This window comes from Parasteatoda tepidariorum, chromosome 2 (genome assembly GCF_982258835.1).
Source record: "Parasteatoda tepidariorum strain Cologne lab strain chromosome 2, Ptep-v5.0, whole genome shotgun sequence".
Taxonomy (NCBI): Eukaryota; Metazoa; Arthropoda; class Arachnida; order Araneae; family Theridiidae; genus Parasteatoda; species Parasteatoda tepidariorum.
The window spans coordinates 28,555,533-28,582,003 of NC_141756.1; the positions used below are offsets into that span (position 1 = coordinate 28,555,533).

Here is a 26,471-nt window from a genome sequence, read left to right on the forward strand (position 1 = left end):
AAGAAATATCAATTATAAAAAAGATGGATGGGTTATAAATAACTTTGAATCAACTAACTTGTTTTAAATATTTTTTACTATCAAAATTATATAACTGTAACTGACCATCTGTTATTAAAATGTTATGTTTTTGTTTGTGTTTTCCTCTTCGCCTGAATCTGTATTCTTAAATTCGGGGTTACTGTCTAGAAATTTTTCCTATTTTTCAATTAATCTTTTATTAAAACTTCATATTTTTGCATAATGGTCGATGGCTACATACCGAGTGCTTTCAGTTTTGTTTTGCAGAACATATCGGCTTTATATTGTTATATTTGCGGCTTTTTTAATACTTCAATTAATCTTAGCTATAAGTTTTTACAACGATAAAGATGATAATAGTGAACTTTTTTTTACTTCCACTTTTAAAAAAAAAGTTAACAATCAGGTTACTATTTGTTTATATTCTATTATAATAAGTGAATTAAGGTGTAGTGTTTGAACAGTTCTTAAACAACATTCTGAGTATCAGGATATGAAATTGATAGTTTAAATATTTTCTTGTTAATAAAATTATAAGTTTATGTGTTTTTTTTTTGTAATTTTTAAATAATTGTTAAATAATATAACTAATTGACTGATGATTTGTTTGTGCAAAATTAAAAAAAAAAAAAAATCTTTACTCACTTTTAAACAAAACTTTTCTTGACTACCTGATACTTTTGCTAGTGTACTTGTACTACCAACAAAATCATAACAGAAAGGAACTAGCTTGAAAAATTTTACTCATGGCCTCTTAAATTTTTTTAATTTTTATATGTTAAAAACCTTTCGCCATCCTGGTAATATCAGTCAATAAAAAACTGTTCGGTAAAGAAAAACTCTTTCCGATTCAGTCCCCCCCCCCAATTATGGAGATATTTTCATATTTGCACAAACATGTATTAATTTGGTTACATCTTTTAAATGGGGAAATTTCCGTATCCTGATCTGTCGCGCCAACTACAATCGCCAAGGTGCCAAATAAGTTTTAAGTTGCATTTTTTGAAAGAAAAAAAAAACATGTAGATGTTTGCCTAGGATGGCAAGGAGTTATACCTTTCAACTTGATTCCTTTCTGTTATGTTTTTTTTAAGTTTATTGTGGGCCATTGCCCAGAAGTTGCCAAACTTGGCGATTATTCTTCAACAGATCACAATACAAAAATCTCTCCTCTTAAATTAAAAAAGGGACGATCTTCACATTTTTATTTGTTGTTTTGAATATTTGTAGATCTAGTTTCTTTTTAACAAAGTTTATTGTAGCTAGAATGAGGATGTTAAAGGTTTGAATCAAATTATATAAAACTTTTAAGAAAAAAAGACAAAATGCCTTTTAAGATAACTTGTTGTACCTTTCATAGTTTTGCTTAGGGTATGGCAAACTACCACTAAAATTTATGGTTTCCCGAGATCAATTTAACTCATCAAAAGTTAAAAGTTTTTTTTCTGTCACATTTTATGTTTTTAGGGTCTATATTTTAACTACATGAATGAATTATTGTCTCATGTTTTTAAAGTTTAGTATTTTTATAAGATTGTAATGTAGTTTATCCTTTATTTATAATTTTCTGCATCTTTCATATTCACTATGTATCATTTTCTTTTAATAGTTGTGTCACAAATGCTTTTCTTATAATGTTAATACAGTAAAGTATTATGTTTTGAGGTCAGTTTACCCAAAACGTCTACTTTCAGGGTGCCTTTTAGCAATCAAAATAAGTAAAACTTTTCCTTTTTTTAAAAAATAAAAGTTATTAATAATATATATAATAAAAGAGTAAAGGCAAGACTGAAGGAAAAAAAGGGAGATAAATAAACTGTGAACATTCCTACACTGTATATTAAAAGTGTTTGAAAAGAATACCAGCAGAGAAGCTTTGTTTCGCTTTAAATTATATGATGGTCTTGCATTATTCGATGAAAATGCTGAAATTTATGGTGTGGTGTCAGTAGAAAAAAAAATGGTTATTTAATGTTTTATTAGGAGGCTTAATTAATTTTCTGGAGTTAGTTATTAAATTTAATTCAATATGAGAAAAACAAGGCTAAAGTAGAACCTATTATGTATTATTTTCCCTTAAAGCATGATATTTTATAATTTGTGTGTAGTATAATATTTTTATAATAATGTTTTATAATATTAATAAAAAATTTTTAAGTTAAGAATTTTTTTTAATAACAATTTAGAAAAAAAATTAATATCAAGGTACTTCAAATATAAATGGTGGCATGTGGAAAGAAAAAGTGCCCACAAATAAATTGACCTCTAGTGGCCACGAGATAAATTTCTCAGTATTGCCCTTTAGCCTTCTTACTAATTAATGAGAAAGAGCAGCAATCTGCTACAAGGTCAAGGAAAGGAATTCAAAATAATTAAAGCAATTAAAGGCAATACTTTCGATCGAAAACACACTATGCAGCTGAAAATCCAAAAGGAATTGAAACAATGAAAATTATGAAAAAATACGACTACCAAACTGACGTCTTCAGGGGATACCTGCTCCGGAAGCCATAAATGCAAAATCTTTTCTATCCAGAAAGCGCAGTGTTTTCCCTACAGCTCGAGAATCTCGCATATTTTTTTCTTTTCTCGCATTAAAAAATTATTACTGCAAGAAATTCGCTCATTCTATAAATAAATTTCAAAATTCGCGAATTTCTCGCACTTTGAAAAAGCTTCGAATTACGCCATTTAGAATAAAATCCGTTTCACTTTTTTTCCTGGATCTTTCAACATTTGCCCCGTTATCTAGCTTCCCTATTTACCAGTATTGTTTAGAACCTTTTCGAACAACAGAACACAGCCCCTCCGAACCACGGAACCCCTTTCAGAACACATTTCTCTGCAACCACATGTTTACCGTAGGTAAGGTTTTTTCATGTAAGACATTCAAATTTTTTATGTACTAATGTAAGATGGACTAATACCTAGTAAAGGCAAAATCTTCTATGATGATGCAGCAAAAATATTCAACGCTTTAAAAAAATAGAAGACGTTAAAAATGTATTATAATAAAAGAAATTATTTTTTTTCAAGTCTATTTGTGTTTTTTTAGTTTTTAGAAATCTCACTTAACTTTCTGAAATCTGATCCTGCTTTTGAGAAAGGGTGAGAAATTCTCACCCATTTTTTTTCTATGATGAAAACACTGGAGCACAACAAATGTCTAAATACACACATAAACTTACTTGAAACATAAATCCCTTAACTAAATTGCACAACTGACTGCCAAACAGCAACTAAATTAAAATAAACGAAAAAATATTTTAATTTAGTTGCTGTGTGGCGGTTAGTTGTGTAATTTGGTTATGGGATTCATGTTTCAAGTTAGTTTTTGTTCGTATTATTCTTATGTATTAATCTTGATTTTATACTTTTGTATTTGCTTTATGTATTTTATATTTTGTATTGTAATCTCTTCCTGGACTTTGGCGAAGCCTTTGGGGTACAGAGAAAGCAATTTAGACATTTGTCGTGAGTGTGTTCAAACTGAAATTTCAATATATTTTAAGTAAATAAATATTTTTAGTCATATTTTCTTTGTATTGTAAATATGGTTGCATTAGGTTCATAGTTTTTACAATTAAAATTTTTTATATTTGTCATAAATTTTTAAATTCATTATTGCTTTTTCAAGCCATTTAATTTATATAGACCTCAATCGTTTACACTTAAGGGTTACATGAGAAAATGATACAACAAGGTTCTACTGTACTTTAAATTTTTTTCTGAGAATTATACTTTATTTTTCCTTATATTTCAGGCTTTAGATAAAAATTCCAAGCAGCATAAAAGCTATCAGATTGATCCTGGTATTGATGATTATATCATAGATGATGAAGATAGGCAAGGAAACATGTGGGAGAAGCTCCTTAAAGACAGCAGTAGTAGAAACATATCTCCCAAAGATAGTGATAAACCAAAGTATGGACATATTTCTGTCCCCGAGGACGACGAAGTGAAAAAGAAACTTTATATAGCCAGTGTGAATGGATCCAGGAAACTGGATAAGTTGGATGGAGCTTTAAACTTAGACGAATTAGATTTTCGTCCATGGTGCAATATCACAACAAAAGAGGCAGTTACTGCCATTCATCGTGCCACAACACAGGCGTGCAAACATGAGATTGCTAACATAACGTGCCTTATGCAGCAGGGCATGCTCTATCCAAAGAGATTGCCTCGCTTCTGTCCATTAAAAGGTATGAGCTATTTTAAAAACATATTTTTCAAAAGCTAAGTTGAACTAAAGTTTTGAATAGATGCAATTTAAAAGTTTCTACACCTGCATATTCTGTAATAAAATCTTTTTCTTTCTTATGATTCTAGCCATTAAAGTTAAGAAAGTAAGCCTATTATTTTTTCATTTTTATCTAAGAGAAATTGTTGATCAATGAACTATTATGATGGTTTAACTAAAAATATTATTGGAATATTTTCCCACAATATTAAAAATATTGTAGAGAAAAAAGGAATTCTTTCAGGAAATTAGGTACACTAGAGCGCATTATCACATTTCAGTGTTTTCACTACAGCGCGAGTATCTCGCATATTTTTTTCTTTTCTCGCTATAAAAAATGATTAACGCGAGAAGTTTGCGCACTCTATTAATCAATTTCAAAATGCGCAAATTTTGGAAAAAATTTCGTATTTTGCCATTTTGAATAAAATCTGTTTCACTTTTCTTCCTTGATCTTTCATTATTTTGAACATCGTTCCTTGTTATCCAGCTTCCCTATTTACCAGTATTGTTCAGAACTGGTGCAAACAGCAGAACAACACCCCCCGAACCACGGAGCCCCTTTCAGAACACATTTCTCTGCAACCACATGTTCACCGTAGGTAAGGTTTCTTCATGTAAGACGTTTACATTTCTTGTGCATGAATGTAAGATGGATAAATACCTTGTTAAGGCGACATCTTCTACTCCGTAACGGACAAATGAAAATGAAGCAAATGTCGGTAGAAACGGTCAAAACGAAACAAATATGGAAATATAATAGCTGATGAAAAAGTAGATATAGAACATTTTACATATGATGATGCAGCAAAAATATTCAATTAGAAGATGTTAAAAATGTATTATAATTAAAGAAATAATTTTTTTCCAAGTCTATTCGTGTTTTTTTCAATTTTAAGAAATCTCACTTAACTTTTTGAAATCTCACCCTGTTTTTGAAGAAGGGTGAGAAATTCTCTCCCATTTTTTATCTGTAATGAAAACACTGCATTTGTTATTATGGCAGTCCTGTTAATTGAAATTATTTTAAAGGAAATTAAAATATTGTGTATTTTAATTTTATGTTTGTTTCATTTCTTTGAATAATTTTCATATTTTTCCTTTAAATTTTTAAGTGATGCTCTGAAAAAAAAAGTTGTTTTATGAATAGCTCTTATAAAATAGGTACTATTGTAATTCTTCAAAAATGTTAAATAATTATTCTCATAAACATTGTAATGAATAATGATAATCTGTGTTATTTAAGAAAATTTCTTAAAAATTAATTATTTTCATTTAATGTTTACTTCTTTGTGCTTAATAATTTTTCTTTGTAATTTACCATTTCTGTAGTGAGATGAATTATAAAGTTAAATAGTAATTCTCCAAAATATTGATGCATGTTTATATGTTGCTAATGAGTTCAATTAATAAGTTTTTAAAAAATCATTTTAATTTTATGCTTGTTAATTTTCATATTTTTAATTATTATTTTCATAAATTTTTTATTTCTGTCTAAGGTAGGCATTAATAAAAACTTAAGTTGTTTTAAAGGCAACTTTTGAAAAAGATTAATGTACAATTATTCCAGAAAGTTCAATGTTATTTTTGTTTTCTTGTTTGATAATTTTCTTATTTTTCCTGTATAATTTTTGTTATTAATTTTTTATTTATATAGGTGATGTGCCAAATAAAAATTTAGGTTGTTTTAAAGACAACTTTAAAAAAAGATTATTGTCAAATTATTCAAAAAAGTTGAATAATAATTCTCCTACACATTGTATTGATTTATGCTTACAATCTGGTTATCAGTATGCGGGTGTACAATACGCAAAAGAATGCTTTTGTGGTAAAGAGAAGCCTCTGAGTGAATTCAAAATAAGTGAGGAGTTTTGTAAAATGGAATGTCCTCAGAGTCCACTTGAAAAATGTGGAGGTTATTTCACAATGAATGTTTTCCATACAGGGTTGCCAAGTGAGAATTTTTATTTTATTTTATTATTTTTTTCTTTAGTTTATTTTACTATTATTATTTGTTTGATTTTTTTTATTTATATAACTTCTTTTAAACATTTTTATTTTTTGAAAAATTATTTTGGAAATTTAGATTTAAATTGATTTAGAACAGTTTCAATAAAATTTTTTTTTTTAAAAAAAGTATGCATGTTTTTATTTAAATTTTTATTTTATTTTTGTTTAATAGGGAAGCAAACATTGTAAGTTAGGTACTTTTAGTGAATAATCTTAAATTTTTTTGAGTATTGTAACAGATTCTCTAGTATTGAATTTTGCGATCATATAATCTGTTGAAACAAGTGCTATTTTATAATAAGTGCTCATTAAGTGTTAAAAATTACTCTTATATTTATCTTATGGAAGTTTTTTTAAGAAGAAAAGTGAATGAGAAATAATTTGTATACTCAAGATTTATTCATAAAATGTAAAAATTGTATTAAAAACTCCAGAACTTTTTACATAAAAAATGGGGTGTATAATTTTTTTCCCTCCCTTTAAGGTTATAAACATTTAGTTTCTATGATATTGAATAACTAAACAAGTAGAATTGTACCAAAATAGTGTTTTGGTAGTGATTGGGTAAATCTTTAATAATTTATTTTTATACTGTGAGGCTAGAAATTTTACTTATTCATAATAACATAAAATTTTTTATCTCTTTAAAAAGAATTAGGAATTTGGTTAACTCAAATTGTTTCTCTCAGTTACTAAAACATTCTGTGTTATTGTTTTATGAATTCAATATTTTTTTTTAAAAAAATGTTTCATGCAAAAATCAGTTTTAAATTACTGCAAAAAACAGTTTACAGTTTTTATTTACTATGTTTCTTCTTAAGAGAAAGTTAAATGTTTTCACCTATATTTATTATTAAATTGAATTGATAAAAAAACCCAAAAATTACTCTATTGACTTTTGGATTGATAAAGAAAGATTCTATTGATTGATAAAGAAAGCCAGATATCACTCTATTAACTCTTTTAAATATAAATAGATTATAAGAATATATTTTAAGGTCGAAATAAAGGTATCAATAATAACTGATTTGTAAAGGTAAAATCAGTTATGCACTACAATACGCATGAAGTTGACTTACTTTTATTACTTTGTTTGTCTTTTTCTTTTTGTAGAATATGTTAACTGTTTCATTATTTTGCATTTGACATATTCAAATTCTTAACTGGATTAATATAATTGACTTAACTTCACTTTGTTTCATTCAATCGCACATCAAGTCCAATTAGTTAGGTATTTATTTTAGCCAGTCCCAAGTTACCAATATTTAAACTTTTTTTTTATTGTGGCAATTGAAATATAACCCTGAACAAAAATTAAAACTTAATTTGTTAAGTGTTATACATTTAATATAAGAATTAATAATTGAATTATTTTTTTATTAAAATCAAAATAATGAATAGCTTTGTATGTAACTATCTGGTTTGTATTGCCTTGGACATAAGTTTGACTACAAGATGGCTAATATGTAATTATCATATCAATATAATTCAAAGTAGTTTTAATTACTTAGTGATGCTCTCCTTATTTATTTATTTGGGTCTAGAAGATTTAAAGCTTCAACTTTCTAAAATAGCATGCACAATAAATATCATTACATCAAATAATGAAAACATTTAGTAATGTTACAACCTTCTGAGAACTCATTGTTGGGAATTTTTAAAACGTTTATATAAAACGTTAAAATAAGCGTTTATATAAAACGTTTTAATCTAGAAACAAGTATTAATAAATATTGAAAAGTAACTTGTAGATAGCATTATTTATTTCTGATTAAAAATTATTATTGATTTTTGTTAATGTTTATTTTCTGTAGCTATGGTTAAACTTGATCCCAAACCTGCTGTAAAAGTCATAGAGGGTGATCCAGTAAGAATTGTGTTTCTCCTCACTGTTAATGGTCGTGCCGTCCGTCAAGTCTATCGCCTTATCAAAGCTTTGTTTAGTCACAATCATTATTTCTATATTCATGTTGATTCAGTATGTATTATTTTCTTATTGTTTGAACTTAAAAAAAATTCATAGTACTTATAATAAGCTTCTGTCCTTTGAATTACGGAATGTTATACATAAGCAGGATTTTTTTGTCATGCGGTGGAAATCCGCCAATCAATTTAAAAATTGCTCTTTTTAGCCAAAATAAAAATTCCTTTCTGAAATAAATTTATTTTCACAAAAGTATTACTCTAATGAGTATTATTACAATTATTTAAATAATTGCTTATAAAAAAACTTAATTAATGACCTTTGAATATTTTTGCTTAACCAAATAAGTTTAAGTTTATGCTTAATCAAACTATGGATAAAACACTAGCACAGAAATTCATTGTAATTATTTGAAATTTCAGATTAATAAATGAATTATAAATTATCTTTTAGTTCATAAATTCCTAAAACAAATTTATTTAGTTAATTTACAAAGTTGATTTAGAAAAATATGTGAATGAATTTAATGTATCACATATATTAGTTACCTAGTTCGTGAATGTTTGCTAAGAAAGGCTTTTGTTTTTGGACGTTTATATATGTGCAAGTGTCAGGATTCGTCTAACTTTGGGTTTTTTCTTGAAACTCAATTTTGTTTGAGATAAGTGGGTTTTTTCATAAAAAGACCTAATTTCACACTGAGATAATTTGGACTTTTCAAATACATTCTGTATGCATATTTATATGTAATAAATATAAGATTAAAATATAGTATATACTGGAAAAATATTGCTTGATTATTACAAAAGGGATTAATAAAAGAAATGGTTCTGACAATGACTATTTCAGTTTTCTTCTTTCCATGAATTGCATAATGATGAAGTTACAGAAATGATTTTTGAAAAATGTGAAGCATAATATGCTACGTAATCAATTTTAAATGAGCATATTATTTGCTTTCAAGTTAATAAATAGAGTTTCAAGAATTGTATACTTTCATGAAATGAAATGCACATATCTTTTATTAAGCATATGGTATGTTCGTTTGTATTTTTCAGTGTATGAATCATTTATATGCATGAATTATTATATCCAAAATTATCAACCTTTATCTTTATTATACTTTTTGCTTTTGAAATGAATGAAAAATGCTAATAAAATTTATACATTTATTTTCTAAGCATTTAAAGTATATAATTTAAGATTTTAATGCACACACAAAAAAATTCATTAAAATTAATAATTATGTACAAATGGACCAATACAAATATCCATAATATGTATTCCTATTCCATTAATAAACCATTGCATAATCACTATTTAATGTAATTTTCCTTTTATAATTAACCAAATTTTTTCCAAATTAAATTTTAGCTAACAAATAATAAATAAAATATGTCTTTAGTATTTGTTAAAATGTAAAATATAAACTTAATCTTAAGTGTCATGACAAACTAAAAAATAAATAAATAAAAAATAATAAAAATTTCATTCAATAATAAAAAAATAATAAAAAATAATTCAATAATAAAAAATAAAAAAAAATTTCATAAAACTAAAAATTAAAAATGTAAGAAAGTCTCTTTTTTATTATTTTTTTATTGAAGCAATATAATAAATATTTCGTAACCTCAACAGTTATAAATCTGTTAAAAAATGTAAGATTGATAATATAAATATGAAACTGAATCTTTAATAAGTCTCATTTTTAATACTCTTAAAAAATTTCCCTTTATATAGAGACAAGATTATATGTACCGCAAGCTGAAAGCTTTAGAAAAGCATTTTTCTAATATACGTCTGTCTGAAGTCCGTCTTTCTACAATATGGGGTGGTGCCAGCCTCTTGCAGATGTTGCTCGTTTGCATTTCTGAGCTGTTGCTCATTAAAGACTGGAAATGGGATTATGTTATCAATCTCAGTGAAAGTGATTTTCCTATTAAGTGAGTCATCTATTGCATATACTTTTTTGAATAAAGTAAATATCTCACTTTTATATGATTTATGGTTGTTTAAAATGTAGCATTTTCTCTTAATATTAAAGAAATTGTAGGTAGTAATTAAAAAAAATTTTTAAACCAGGTCTGCACATCTTCTATAATGTTGCACTTCAAAGAGACAACAACAAATAGTGTTAGTGAACAAAAAAGCGAAATGGTTATCATTTAAGAATTTATATACTTAAAAAACTGTATACTTAAAAAAAAAAAAATCGATGCTCTTAGAGCAAGCAAACATACTCATGTACGAAATGATAATAATATTTACGAACTTTTTGAGAAGCACTACTTCTTTTTTTTCGAAAAACATTCTGGATACTTCCAGACATTTTCTGACTGTTTTACCCCCCTAATGATCGGGTAATTTTCAAGAAAACGGTCATAAAAGTGCCTATTTTTTTGGCTTTTGTATTTGTATTACGCATTTGATTAGTGCTACAACTAGTTTAAAATAAACTAGCTATCTACAATTACCTTAAAAATATCCTGTTACTGCCATCAGGTGTGTAAAATGGGAAATAAAATGTTTTCCGGGCAAAAGAAATGAATTAATTTAATTCTTATTGGTGCGTCACTACTGAACACTCCAGCCCGTCAATATCACCGGAGCGAGAAATAGCATGCGAAATATCACCCTGTCATTTTCACGGGAGCGAGAAGGAAGGGTTAAGTGAGTAATAGACTTTTATCTCATGTGGTTATTTCGCTTCATGATGTAGCTAGCTAAAGAAAAATAAACTTCAGTGAGTGGAATCTACTATAAATGTTAATGAAGCTGAATGTTTATAATGTTTGAAAAAAACACTAACAGACAGACTTTGTTGTTTAATTTAGTTCAAAAACTTGACTATTCCAAATACAAAATTTTGTACAGTATTGCAATACTGGATCTAAATCTGATAGATTAAAAAAATTGAATTCCTAATTATTTTCAACATTATTATGTAAGCTTATTTCTAATACAAAAGGATGTATTTTTCTTACTATAGGTCATTATCCTCATTGGAAAAGTTCCTTATGGCAAATAATGGAAAGAACTTTGTGAAATCTCATGGTCAAGACACTCAAAGGTTTGTTTTTGTTTTAGCAATGTATGATTAATTGATTCATACTTTACAGTTTTCTGCTGCAAAATAAATTCATGTTTTAACAATTCATAAATTCATCCATAAATTCAAGCATTTGTTCTATAAGTTTTGTTGAAAAATGTTTCTAGCTCCTGTATTATTGGCAAAAAGTTACACATTTACGAATTTACTATATTTTATTTCAACAATTGCTTTAAGTTATAACATAATAAGCAGTAGTGGAAGTTTTAGTTGTTTTAAAATAAAATTATAAGAAGTAAATTTGTTTTTTGGAAGTTTAGTCACTGAAATGTTAATATTTTAACATTTATTAAGACCATTAGGAGACCATAAGACTTTTAGATTCATAGAATGTAGCTACAACTGCATATCTCATGTTCTTTGTTTTTTCCTCTCTCTATGTTTGTTCTCTATATAGCGCTTTGTATATATATATATATATATATATATTTTTTTTTTTTTGCATGTGTTATGTTTTTTTTGCTGGTTATTTCTGCCTGTTTTTTGCCTGGCTTTAAATCTTGCCATTAGGAATTAAAAAATATTGTTAAGAATTGATAAATATAGTTGTACATATGGTAAAACTCAGTTATAACGTCAATTCACAACAGCAGATGAAATTGTTGTAGCAAGATTGTCGTTAAGACCAAATTTACATATTTAATGTTAAAATAGCTATATAAAAGACTATTGTAGTAGCTTTAAATGTCATTGAAAACATTGAAGAAAAGAAAAATATGAATCTACTTGGTACACCAAGAAATTACTGTCAACTAATACCAGTAAATCATAATCATACTAATTCAAAATAGATAATCATATTTCATACTTTACTGGTCATTAGTCTTTAATACAATAAAGAAGCAATATGTAAAATGTTTCATACTTTACCGAATGATTTTTACTTCTCTGTCTATTCAACTTTGAGGGTAATATATACATAATCAGAGACATGAAGGCAATTTTTATCATTCCTTTCAGATTCATTGCCAAGCAAGGCCTTGACAAAACATTTTATGAATGTGATACTCACATGTGGAGGCTGGGAGACAGGACACTACCTTGGGGTATACGTGTGGATGGTGGGAGTGACTGGATTGGCTTACATCGCAGCTTCTGTTCTTATGTCGTTCAACAAAACAACTCTTTACTACATGGCCTTATGACAGTCTTCCGTTATACATTACTACCTGCAGAGGTACTGTATACATTTTACAAATTATAGATTTCGCTCAAATTTTATTACCTTTTCAGTTTCTGCTATATTTTCTATAGGAAATGTTCCTTACCTACGAAGTTATTGTTTAAAAGTATAGTTTATAAATATTAAATGTAGAGTAAATGTGTTTTGCCTTGCCCTACAAACTTTATCATAGCACTCTGGTGGTGCAGTTGGTTAAGGCGTGTTCATGCCGCTGGTGGAGATTCGAAAATTGCAATTTTTATCCTGGCAGCCAACAAAACAACTGGCATGTGTACACAGCAAGGTGCATGTTAAATCTGTTGTGGCAAAAAGGTTTTTTTTTTTGGTTGTGGTGGGGAAGTTTTAAAAGAAAGGTTACCAATTCAAGCGCTGTCTATATTGTCTGACTAGGGCCAAAATTACACGGCATTTCTACCAATGGCTGTTAAAAGATAGAGACTTAAAAATGAAGCTAGTTTGTGACATGTATCTCTTTATGCCTTTGTGGTGCTGGGGTTTCCTATGCCATCCTTTACAACTAACCTACCTGAAGGTTTCTCTTTGGTTGTCCGCTCTTTTTGTGGCCACAAGTGAGGGCAGCTAGTATAGAATAAGGTAGTTTCATTTGAAGGTTGGTACCATTCCAATTCCAGCATTTATTTTTAAGATCTGTTTACAAATAACTGATCTTAATATAGAGCTTTGTAACAAATCTGGTTACCTGTACCACAAAGTCATCAACTGTCTCTTAACTGACAATCTTAACTGACGATCAGGATGTCTAGTAACTTGTAAAACTTTGAAAAGAAATTGAAATTAGCTCATGGATAAGTCAGGAAAATAGATAATATTTGAGAAAAGTCATGGATATCAAAATTCACTATGGGATTTTCATTCAATTCTTGAAATGCTTCACAATATTTCTTTTTTAATATATGTTATTAAGTACCCTTGTCATTTGTTTAAAAAAATTGTATTCTACATTTAAATGTTTATTTTACCTTGTCTCCTGAGAATTTTTATCATTCTGATTCTTAGAAATTCTGTTTTAATCACAACACTTTTAAAAAACCCTCTTTACCAATTATTATCAATTTTTTTAAATTTCTTTAATTTTTTGAAATAATAATTAATTGAAACTCAGTCTTGAATGGAAAGTTTCAACACATCCTGTTTAAATTTTTTTTTTGCAATTTTAGCTCTCCGGTTTTCAGTTAAATTTGTAAATTTCATGTCTCCCTGTATCATAATTTTTTGTTAATAAAGTAAATTTGTTTATTTCCTTTTTATTCTTTCATTATTAAAAATGTTATAGGGTATGTTTTTTCTGGTATATTATAATAACATGTGTTTATTTCGCGTTGAAAAAGTTATTATTTTATTAATATTTTTTGCATGTTGATTATTAAAGAATATATATAGTATATGTATTATTTATTTAAAAAAATTCTGTTCAAACAGTCAAAATGTAAATTAAATGACTTTAAAAAAAGAAAACAATAGAAAAACATTATTCAAGTTTGCACCCAAAATAAAATAAACTAGTCTATAATGAGAGTTTTTACTGAGGCAGTAAAAAATAGAAAAACAATAGTTTAAATGCATTTTCTAAGATAAGATTTAATTCATATAGTTAATTTTATATTATTTAAAATATTTAACTTGGTAAATTTCAGGAATATTTGTGAAAAAGGTGATTTTAGAACTGGTCCAATTTTTTTGTGGGGTGATGGGAGAAAAATTCAAATTACACTATCACAATAGTTCTCTAAATTTCTTACATAAAGAAATAAAAGTTTTTCTTGAGTCTGCTGAATTTTTTTGTTTAAATTGTTTTTAACATGGCTGAATTGATAATGATTCATGAAAAATATTTATTATTTCTGAAATAGTGAGTAGGTTTTTAAAGCTTTTTCAGTACCGTGGGTTAAATCAACCTTCTCCGCACTAACATTCAGGAGTTGAAATATTAGAGGTGTACCAAGTCCTAAAATTTTGCCAGGTATCTAGTGAAAATCAAAACACTAATGATAATCCCTGTTTGAAATACATTGTTTGTTCAAAATGCAGCAGTTTTCCATTTTACTTCTATAGAATGCTCAGTCTTCAAACCCACATAATTAAAACATATTATATTATTTAATTTACTCATATGATAAAAGCAAACTTAGTATAAGAGTAATATGCATGTATATGCATATACTAAGTTTTCTTTCAGAGTTTCAATTTTTCTGCTGTTATCTTTGAGTTTTATTCATTTTTCATCACCACACACATTAAGATAAGAATAAAAATGAATAACAATTAAAAATAATATACTCTTAAGTAAGAGAACAAGATCATTAGAATGATCACTAATTGCAAGGTGTTAAAACTATTTATTTAATATCGATCATTTAAGATATTTAGAGTTACAAATTTTGTTCCAGGAAGGCATTCACTCCAATTAATAATAGGTACATAGAAAAATTTAACATGAAATTATACATTATGAAGCTGCACTGCTAATATATATAAAATAAATAAAAATTAATTAAGGGGTGATAGAAAATTTTATAATATAACTTAGCTGTTGAGGATCCTCATATTTTTGTGTCTTCAGCTCTCCAAAACCATGTCCTCTCCTTTCTCTCACCTCCTCTAACCAGGCCCCCAAAGCATACTCAACTCTTATTGGCTGTTACCACCATCACAAAATAAGTAGGGCTATACTTGCTATATTTTTAATTGTTATTCATTTTTATTCTTATCTTAATGTGTGTGGTGATGAACTGAACATCACCACACTTGAAATAAATATTAATATAATTCCCTATTTTTAATTTTGTATTTATTTAACTATATTAGTTTAGTTAAAATAGCTAGATGATTTATGATTTAAATACCATTAGTTAAAATAGCATTAGATTTATAAATTTTCATGTCCTTCTCCTAAATGGACAACTTTCAGTGAGCATGTTTCTCTGTCCCGTCCTGAAGGCATTCATTTTAAAAAGGTTTCCCTTAATTAATATTTTTCTCAAAAGTAAAATATGTTACGCATAAATTCGATTTTTTTTCAGCTTGATTATTAAGAAACTGAAGGAATACATAGATTTCCAAAACTACTACTGTTTTTATGAGTAGTTTTAAGGTTACTGTAAGACCAAGTATGGTTGTGACAAGCATAAATGAATGTTATCCAATTAGTAGAATTGGTTGGGTCTGGGAATCCAGTGTCAGGTTTCGGGACTAAAAATGGGGCATCCTTATTTAAAATGTTTTCTTTTAATCAATCTCAGTATGTTATTTGATTAACTGATAAAAAACTGTAACTCTATTTCTAATAATTATGGTATAACAAAAGTATAAGGATGCTTGTCTAGCCAATGAATTAACTTGGAAGACAATAAAACAAAGAGGATTTCTAAAAAATTCAGAGAAAATTTAAGAAAATTTCTAAGAAAACAGATAATATAAAAAAGAATAGAATTAATAAGATACAAAGATAAATATAAAGACTAGATACAATGAAAATAGATAAGATAAAAAAGATATAAAGGGGATTTCTAAGGAAATAAAAATCTAGACTCTTTACTTAGGAAGGTTTTATTTCACAGAGTGATGTTTTATTTTTCAGTCTTTCTTTCATACTGTCCTTCAGAATAGTGAGTTTTGTGAAACCGTCATTGATAACAATCTTCATGTGACTAATTGGAAAAGAAAACAGGGTTGTAAGTGTCAGTATAAGCACATCGTTGATTGGTGTGGCTGCTCTCCTAATGTTTTCAAACCGGAAGATTGGCCCCGCCTTCAGGTAAGTCAAAGCTCTCATTTTTTTCTAAACTATTTTAAGACATTTTTCTGAGTTGTTGTCTGCTGTCTATCTTGAACAAAAAATATCGTCTAAGCAGAATGGTTTACTGGATAAAAAAAACTTTTCCATTGAGGCTATATCTGGTTGAATTGTGAACTTCTGATGATCGGATTTTCTTAAACTAAGCGTTAATCAAAATGGTTTAAAGTAGAAATGGGTCTCTATCAAGATATTTGATACTTTGTACTTAATACTTAAGAGTATCAAGTAATACTTAAAAGTATCAAGTACTTTAAATGAAGGAGATGGAGTTCATGCGGTATCGTTTCAAACAAGAAATTTAGTCCTAGCCTTTAGAACTCAGTATAAAAAATCAAATGAAAATAACTTCTATATTTAACATCTAGATGGAAGCACCATTTGAAAGTTCCTCTCCAGAATAATGCCAATTAATTGAGCTTAGTATTAGTTTTATGTAGCTGTATCAGTTTAATAATTACACCATATTCCTATCATACTCATTATTCATTGTTTCTCCAGCTCAGTATGAGTAACAATGAATATCTACTCGCTTTAAAGTAGTTCGGGTCAGTTTAGATTAGTATATTTTGGATCTGGTTTCTTGATCTACGCTTAGACTTGCATTTATCTGAAGCAGTTTGTTTTGGATCAGTTTTAGGGACCTTGATATTTGAAACTGTATTTTTGCTTTGTCACAGAGAATTGTATTACATTTCTTACATCACATTTTTGATTGTGTAATTTAAATAACATTTTTCAATTCCACCTGCTCAATTTCATGAAATTTTTTTAAAATATTCTTTTAACAGCTAATTAGAGGACTATAATGAAATATATAAAAAATTTTTAGAATAGTATTACATTTAATTTTTATGGACATCATATATTATAATATATGAATTTGTGATATACTGTTATATACTATTTGAGTATTTAGATTTATTATATTTTTATTACTTTATGAAAAGTAACAATAATAAACACATGTTAAATATGTTATATTTTAAGCAAAATGTTTTTGTTTTATTTTCTGCCGTTTTATTTTTAGATAATTATTCTTAAATCTGCATTCGAATGAAAACAATAAAACTTCAGTTTCGAGGAAATAAAACAACAGATGATTTTTTGCTCACTGTATTAAGGTCTATATTGATAAGTGTCTGATAAAAAAAAGTTTCTTTTTATTGCTAATACTTCATTGTATCAGTATTCATTTGTAATTGATTCTGGAAAAAATGGTACTCACTCATCCTAACTTTAAAGAGTTAAACTTGAATATGCTAATTAATTATGTTTCTGATTCAAACACCAAGTGTACTTTCTACGAATAAACATAATCTTCTTTTTACTAATTTGCATTTCTTAACCCTTTAAATTTTATGCGGTAGCGTCAATATGGAAAATAGTTTAGTCAGGAGTGTGGTCGAAAGTTAATAATAATTTAACTTTTTGCATATTTCAATATTTTTAAAAGTTTTCTACTCAGACTAAGGCAAAAAAAGGTTGTTTCACTTCAAAATTCTTTTCAGTTTCCCTTAATGCTTGATCCCAGAAGCATGGTGGCTCTGGGGTTAGAGTGTTCTCCCAATGAGGTGACTCAGGTTCGAATTCCAGCAGTAGCTAGTTGATGCGAATTCTGCTTCTGGTTTACACTGACCACAGTTCTGACGCATGGATTATAATTCTCTTGCTATCGGACGAACCATGATAGATTTTCGTGGTTTTCTCTCCTTGTAATGCAAATGTAGGTTAGTTCCATCAAAAAGTCTTCTACAAAGACTAGTTTGTTCCAATGCTTTATCAAGGAGTTTCCTTGTCTTCTGAGTTAGTTTCAAAATTACAAGGTCACAGACTTGAACGTTGATAGTTGTAAGCTTAGAAATGGGCAGGCTTTTTAAGACCGGTTATAAAATAAAATAAAGTGTTTGATCCAAGGTTAAAATCCCTTTGCCATTCAGCTAACTGTGGGTGGATTTTAGAGTTTTTCTTGCCATGTAATGCATGTGGCAGTCAGTTCATCACAAAGTCCTCCACTAAGGCTATTTTGTCCCAATGCTTGATTGCATGATCTAGGAGCTCCTTTGTTTTGTTAGTTGAATAAAAAATTATTTGGCTACCGAGTTGGACATTAATAGTTGTAAACCAAACAATGGGTCAGCTGTTCAACTCCAGTTATGAAGTGAAATAAATAATAATAATCTAAGATTATTTTTGTTATCTTTTTAACTGGGTTCAAATTTTCAAAGTTATGAAATTAACTAATAAAAGCCACTCATCTTGTACATGGATTTTCTATTTTATGAAAATAATGGAAAAATAAATAAAATTATCTCGGAGCAATTTATTAGCTGCTTTCTTTACATCCTTATTGGAATATTTGGTCCATTTGAGTTAGACATTCTAGTTAGAATTATTTAAAATAGAAAAAATAACTGTTAAGTTTTAATCATACCATTGTTAAGTTGTATTTCTTGTAGGCCACTGAAGACCGTCCATATTATTTTGCTCGAAAATTTGAACCTATTATCAATCAACAAATTATAGAGCAAGTGGAAACGTGGATTCATGGAGCTAGGAAAGGTAATCATTAATTTTCGTAAATATTTGTGTAATCTGCGCATTTTAGAAGTGCTATTACCATTATATAAATAAGGCTCACAAAAGTCATATAACATGAAAGAAATTTTCTGGAAAAAAAAACTAATTATTTGTATATATATGTATTTTGAGTTTGATACTTTTTGTATCTTATATTATTTAAAAAACCTGATTGTTTTTAATGAATATATAAAAATAATGTTTTAGTTATTTATTTTTTTAAGAAATGGGATATTAATTTATGATAGACTAAGTGTATTTGTTGCTTTCCATTATATAATTTGTACAAAAAGTATTAATTTTATTTATTATTAAAGTATGAGATTTTAGTATTCTTTTATAAATGATCCAAAGTAGCAATTTATATAAATATATCAATTGTAAAAAAATAAAGCTCTATGCTGCTGAAAATTGTTATCTTCTTGTTTTTTTTAGGAATTAACTAATTTATTTGTAAATTTTATGGTTTAAAATTATAATACATTATCTAAAACTCAGAGTTTCACTAAATATGCCATAGATATTCAAACCATTCAATAAGCTTGACTATGGGTACTCTATAAGCTATGGCTACCTAAACTTTCTTTAACTTTTGACAATCTAAATGAAATAGTTTTTTTCGTAGCATCTTAGTTATATAATTAGCTGTTATATAATATGTATGTGTACAAATGCATCAGTTATAGTTAGCTATAAAATGAAAAAAAAAATTGGATGATGTGAGAAAAAGGAAGAACCAGATTACATTATGGTAGCAGTTTAGATGTACCCTGCAATTTAAATTTCAGAAACATCAACCCTTTTATTTTAATAACTTTTTCATTTTTGTGTATTAACTAATCTGAAAATATTCATTTCTCCCGAATAATAATAATTTTTTCAAGCAATAAATACATTTTCATTATCCTGTGAATGTTGCTTACTTGTTTTTTTTATTAAAAAATATATAGTACAGATTTATTTATATACATTTTAAAATGTATTTTTGAAATTTTTATTATTTTTAAAGAAAAGCAAGATTCTTATTTGTATTGGATATTTGTTACTGTTTATTTACACAAACTGTTCTTTTTTTATTTTATTTTAGAAACTTGGTGATTAATATGACTGTTAATATAAAAGTGAAAATATAACATTTTGTTTTATTAATTATTTTATTAAATATCACTTATTTCCATTTTTTGTACTTCGTACATAATTTCATTTTTAATTCTTACCATATATAGTTGTGAAATTTAATTAAACTTTTTTTAATTTATTTTTCACTCCTGTGGAATTTCTACTTTTTTTTTCACTTCTCGCCAATCTCATTCCTATATCATCAGCTGTGTCATTTATGTTAAACTCATAAAAGTATTTAGTTTTATGCACGAAGAGTTCATTTTAAATTTATTTTAGGGGTTATCAACATGGACAGCTATTGGCAAAATGATTATCATTTCCTTGACAAATCACCGGTTTCAGATGACTCCCGCATAAGTATATATGAGAGCTTTTCAAGGATAGGCTTAAAGCAACTTCAGGCTATTCATCAACCTTGCAAGGTTAAATTTCTCTCCTTAAAGGAAGCAACTATATATAGTGTAAATGATGTATTTAAGGTATATTGAAGTATTTATTAATTTAATTAATTATATTTATGGTACCTGTACTTTCCTTGTGATAAAATTGTTTCATAAAAGTAATCAGTAGTGGCTTACAGTGTACAGCAGGGGTGTCAAACTCAAAAGCTAACTTGGGCCGAATGAACAATGCTTAGCTTTTGGTGAGCTGCAAAAAAAAAAATCTATGTTCATAGAACCAAATATTTTTTATTCTGAATAGTACATTGTAATAAACATATATAAAGTTAAATTATTGTTTGATACTTGACATCTCTTCTCTGCTACTATCTCTCCGATGTCGGGAGAAATTTTATTGGCTGAGACTACTTTAAAAATTTACCCAACATGAGCGTTATTAATACGGTTTCGAACAGAAGATTTATTTCCATTCATAACAGAAAATAATTGCTCGCACTGATAAGTACTTCCAAACATGGAAATAATTTCATATGCAAATTTTCAAGTATTTTCAAACCTTGCCCGTAAATATTTGTAAAATTCAGGCATACCCACTTCAATGAATTTTGCCTTCAAATTTGAGTCGCACTGAATCTTAATCACTCCCTTTTGCATATAACTGGGTACAGAGTCTATATTTATTGAGAAAATCGACGAAAACAAACAAACAAAATTTATCTTCCAAAGAATTAGAATCTTTAAACCTTGTTTCAAATTCTGTTCTAAGATTTGAAATTTTTTCTGCTTATTTTTGATACGATGCAGTATCCCTGGAATGGCAGGTGCCGCAAGCCAATTAGAATTTTACATTTCCGCACGTACAATTTAAAATGATCCGTATAGTTTATAAATAAAGTATATTATAATTTTATATGCTAGTTTCCTTTCTAATTCACATTTCTATTTTATTTTTATTTTGCGTCAGATGTATTGACTGGGCCGTAAAAATTTTCATCTCGGGCCTCATGCGGGCCGCGAGCCTGGTGTACAGCATACAGCAGTTACAGTGTACAGCACTCAAAGCATATTTTTTCATTTAGTTTTGTTTTTTAAAAAATTGCTTCATATTTAAAGATAATTTCTTAAAAAAATTTAATTTAAATAATATTCCTTATTGATTTATGTATAATGATAGATTTAAATTAATTTGCTTTTTTTTTCAGATAAAATATAATAGATTGTTTTGTAAATAAAATAATTTGTTCTTCTAACAATTTTACTCATATTTAATTATTTTATTCTTACTTTTAATTGATTTTTGGTTTTGAAAATAGTCAATCTTATCTAATTTTTGGGAAAATCTTTCTGTTTAATTAAACTGCAATTAATTGTTTTAAAAATAAAATTAAATTTTAAATAAACTTGTAATTATTAAATTAGAAAATGAAAATTTAGATGAATGGGATCATACTGACACCATATTTCTTGTTATTTATCTTTTGTTTTATAAATAGGCTTTTTGAATAAGTCGCATTTGCTTTTCTGATTTATATCATAACTTTTTAACTGTTTATACTTTTTTATTTGCAGGATTTTTTTATCCTTTATTTAAGAACATGAGTGTATATATATGTGTAAATTTCAGTTTCTTTACTGTGAAATAGATATTTGTGTAGATTAATCCATTTATGTTGAAGATTTTTAAGGTATATAGTTTGATTAATGTTGTATTTGTTAAATATTTTACAACTAACAAACTCTACTCACCATGTTTTAATTATAAGAAAGAAAATTAATATTAAAGAACATTGATTTAAATAAATTCTCTTTAGTCTTTGATAAAAAGGGTTGGGTTAGTCTGGAACGGTTAAAGGTTATCTGGAAAATTATACACTACTCCCCCATATATTAAACATATTTATTTATTTTTCAATCAAATTGATCTAAAATGGTCTTATCTTTTTCATTTATTAGGGACTTTTAATTCTTTATGAAGCTTCATTAGCTAAAGAAAAAAAACCTGTGATAATAGAAACTCAAGTTCGTCCAATTCAACATTATGTTGTGTATAAAAGCATAGGACCAACTGGACGATTGAAGTTTTTACTGGTAATTTTCTGAATCAATATCTTATAATGCTAAATATTTTTTCTTAACCAACACTTTTTAACTGTTTAGTAATATTTTGCATATTTTTTTGTTTTCTAGGTTGGCACCGATTACGATCTGAAAGAGCAAGTGTTCCGAAATTTTGGAAGAATCTTGGGACCCTTCTCAGAGCCAGGGCTTATTCATAAGTGGGGACCTGGCACGTCATTTTCTGCTACATTTGTTTGGGTAGATCCTACTAATTCCGTTGCTGGATCCTATGAAGTTAAAATAGAAAGTGGCAATCAGGTGTGCATTTATTAAATTTTGAATACTAATTCTATCCATAAAAGGTTATTTATTATTTATTTTGTTAAAGCTGATCTTCAAATATTGAATAAGAATGTTGCATTAAGTAAATAATTTTCACTAATATAGCTAATAATAATAGAATTGGTAGTAAAAGTTATTTAATTCTGCAGGTATTTTTTTTCCATTCGAACAATTTTATAATATTTTAGATTGTACATTGCAAATTTAGCACACATTGTTTTCTTCTATTTATTTACTATCCATGCAAATATTTCAATTTCTTGTAAGTAGCGTAAATAAAAGTTTTATTTTTTAAATATATAATAAATGTTTCTTTGATATTAATTCATCTTATATGTTCTTTTGATATTTACAAAAATTAAGCTATGAAGTTATGCATTATATTTTGTGGTTTACATTATTTTTACTAACAAAGTTTATGTAGTCTAATATAAATGATTTTTTTTAAAAATTATATATAATTTGTTAAAATAGTATCTTAGTTTTTTTAAAAAAAAATAATTTTCACAAAACTTCTCATTGTTTTTAACCAGCTTATGTATTTTTCAAAGAAATAATATCAAAAACAAGATCCTGGCAAGATATTAGAAATAAAATCAAACATATTAATTATGTATCATAGATAAAGTCTTTCGGTTAAAGAAATTTAGAGTCTTTCTGAACTATAAAGAAAAGTGGAATACTCAGAAGGTAGCTGATGGAGCCCATTTTTGAATGCATTGTTTATTTAAATCTTTAATTATACTTGTTTTAATTCTTCCTTAAAAACACAAACTAAGCATCAAGCAACATTTCAACTAATTTCTATACCCAGAAAATTATAACACAATTAAAATTTAGTTATAAAGTTTTTAATTTTTTTCAATTTTAATTGTAAACTCTATGCAAAATACTTTAAAACAGCAGATTCAAAAATAATTTTCTGTTTAACAAACTTAAAATATAATTAACAAGGTAATTAATAATTTTTAGAGAATTATATTTTACTTTGTGCTTAATATTAGGATTCAATTTCTCACTTATGATTCCTATTTATCTTTGTCATATAATTATTTTCACTTTCTACAGATCTTATTACATATTGAGTTTTTAATTTTAGAAACCTCACGTCATAAGACTAAATTATTTTACTATTAACTTGTGCCATATGATTGGTTTTGATTTTGCAGATCCTATATCATAAACCAGTTTTCCGAACTCCCCTACGTCCAGGATCTTGGACTTTAAAGCTTTTATACGAGTGGGAATTAGTAGCTGAAACTCGTTTCTTGGTCACACCCTTATCAGTTTACAATGGTCAAGAAGTGTCCAGTGAGCAAGTGAAGTTCCTTCATAACGGACCTGGTCAACCGTATGTCGATCATGATTTCAGTAATGTCGAGACTTTGCTGGGATTTACCAACAAAAGTACTCAGCTTCGACAAGCTCTAGCTAATTCAAGACGTTTTGGCAGAGATTTGAAAGAGTGGACCGATATGCTTGTAGGAAATTTTTGGAGTACCCAAGACACTTGTTTCATCCATCAGCCTCAGCATCCAACAGGTGGAGCTGTGTGCCATGATCTGGATTTGGACCCTTGTCATTTAACTTCTTGGAGCTCATTGGCTGAGGACCCTAAGTCAATCATATTGGATTTAAAAAGTGAAAATAATGTCACATGACAAAAACTATTTTCTGTACAGTTTTGTACTTATTTGTAAATATGTTATTTAAAATGAAATATTAGTGAAAATATTTTTCAACTTGCTTTTGCTTTAAATCTAAAGCTTAATGTATGTGTAATATTTGTTGCTGTTATGAGTAATATTTAAAGTCTTTTCTTTTGTTTTTCCAGTCTCACTGTTGTGTTCATAAAAGCATAGTGTAAAGTCTATTGATGCATTTAAGCTTATTTTTTGTAATTTTTTATTGCTTATTATGAATGTTTCTGTAGAAGAAGAAATGGTTTAAAAATAGAATTTTCTACTCAAAGTTTTTTGTGGGAGAAATGAGTATTTCAGGGTAGGGCTGTGGATTTATGGAGATAACTATTTTCCAAGCATTAAAGTCAGAAATTTTTTTTAAGTCCCACTCTGGACACAATTAAGAAAAAAATATGTGAGCTTTTCTTTGGTAATAACATGCAATTACAAATTATTCAATTATATATATTTTGTTAATATATTATCTTTGATTCATAAATTCTAAATCAAATTTATTTAGTTATTAAGTAGTTAAGAAGACAGTCAATTAAAAAGATAATGGAAATAAATTTAATGCATCATGCGTGACAGTTTCTTAGTTAATGCTTTTCTTGCAATAAGATGCTTATAAGTGCAAATGAGATATTAAGATCTATCTCTTTTCTAATAATGGTAGTGCAAAATTCTTATATTTTGTACAAATATAGTTTTTAGAATTTATTTCTTCAACTACTATATAAAAATGTAATACCTTTAATTCTAGTTGTATTAAAAAAGGCAAAACTGAATATAATTTGAAATCAGCATTTACTTAGTAATAATATGAATATTTTCGGTGAGCCTTTCTTTTTCATTTGGAGAATTCGTAATTGGGGTTTGGATTACAAATTCTCTAAACATTTGGATTAAAAGATCCAGTATAAATCTTGTTCTCAGAAAATTTTAACACTTCAACTACCCTCTTTGCATCTCTATTTAAAGCCATCTATAAATGATGTCATGCTTAAAGGGAAGGAAAAAGATTTCTGACAGTCTGTGGCAAGAGGTGTGACATCACACATTTTGGTTAAATTACAAACATTAAGAGCATCAGATTAAATATTTTCATTTAATGATGATGAAAGTATGTTATATGCTGGTGATTTTGTTTGGTTTTCTTGTTGTTCTTATTTAGTTTTGAAAAAAAAAATCAATGATGATTAAGATTTAAATTAGTCCTACTTTTATATTTAAACGGAAATTTTTAAAGGCATACTCATTGTTATTGTTATGGCTCAAAAATGTCATTAAAAATTGAATCTGATATATGATTTACCAGGTAATGCTTTGTTTTGGAACTGTAAGTATTATGTGTTTGTGTAATATAGTGTGACATGGCGAGAGCATGGAGGTGTGGGAAAAATATGGCATTTAGTCAGAAACAGAAACATCAAAACATAGTTAAAGAATTATTTATGGTCAACCCCTTCGAGAAAATACTGAATTTTAAATTGAACCTATTAAAATTCAGCTTTTTTGGCATAAATTAGTTTCTCCTGACTTATGAATCAAAACTAAAATTTTGAAGATAAAATTTAAATATACTCATATGTAAAAATAGATTTTGCTAGAAAATTCTGGTTTTAACCAATTTTCAATACCAGCAGTTACTTTTTTAATTAAATGCATTTGTTTTGTTACATACAAAGTACCTGATTTAGGTTTAGTAAAAAAAATGTTAAATATTTATGGCTGTTTTTATAGTTTTTTTTCTTTGTAAAAATACTACTACTTAATTAATATCCATCAATAATATTGTGATTAAACTGTACATAATCATAATAACTATAAGATTAATTTAATTAATAAAATATTTATAAAAGTATAAATGTAAATTCACTTCTATAAAATCTTAGTGTGTTAAATGTTGTCGTTAATTTTTCTGTGAAAGTATATTATAATGCTTATATATAAATTTGTAATTTATGTATTATACATAAATCAAT

The 26,471-nt window shown here is 27.2% G+C and overlaps 1 protein-coding gene across 2 annotated transcripts; it reads left to right on the forward strand.

Moving 5' to 3' along the window:
* Positions 1-115: 115 nt before the first annotated feature.
* oxt (Xylosyltransferase oxt) lies at positions 116-25,873 on the forward strand. Of its 2 annotated transcripts, XM_016062891.5 has the most exons (13): positions 116-427; positions 3,785-4,223; positions 5,919-6,215; positions 8,086-8,249; positions 9,936-10,138; positions 11,185-11,265; positions 12,265-12,481; positions 16,086-16,262; positions 18,761-18,863; positions 20,280-20,482; positions 22,358-22,492; positions 22,592-22,780; positions 23,974-25,873. In XM_016062891.5, the coding sequence occupies exons 1-13, from the start codon at positions 251-253 to the stop codon at positions 24,463-24,465; spliced, it is 2,877 nt and encodes a 958-aa protein (XP_015918377.3). In that variant the 5' UTR covers positions 116-250; the 3' UTR covers positions 24,466-25,873. The 2 variants fall into 2 exon arrangements, with proteins under 2 accessions (XP_015918377.3, XP_071033432.2); XM_071177331.2 differs by lacking the exon at positions 5,919-6,215 and having other exon boundaries at positions 122-427.
* Positions 25,874-26,471: the final 598 nt, after the last annotated feature.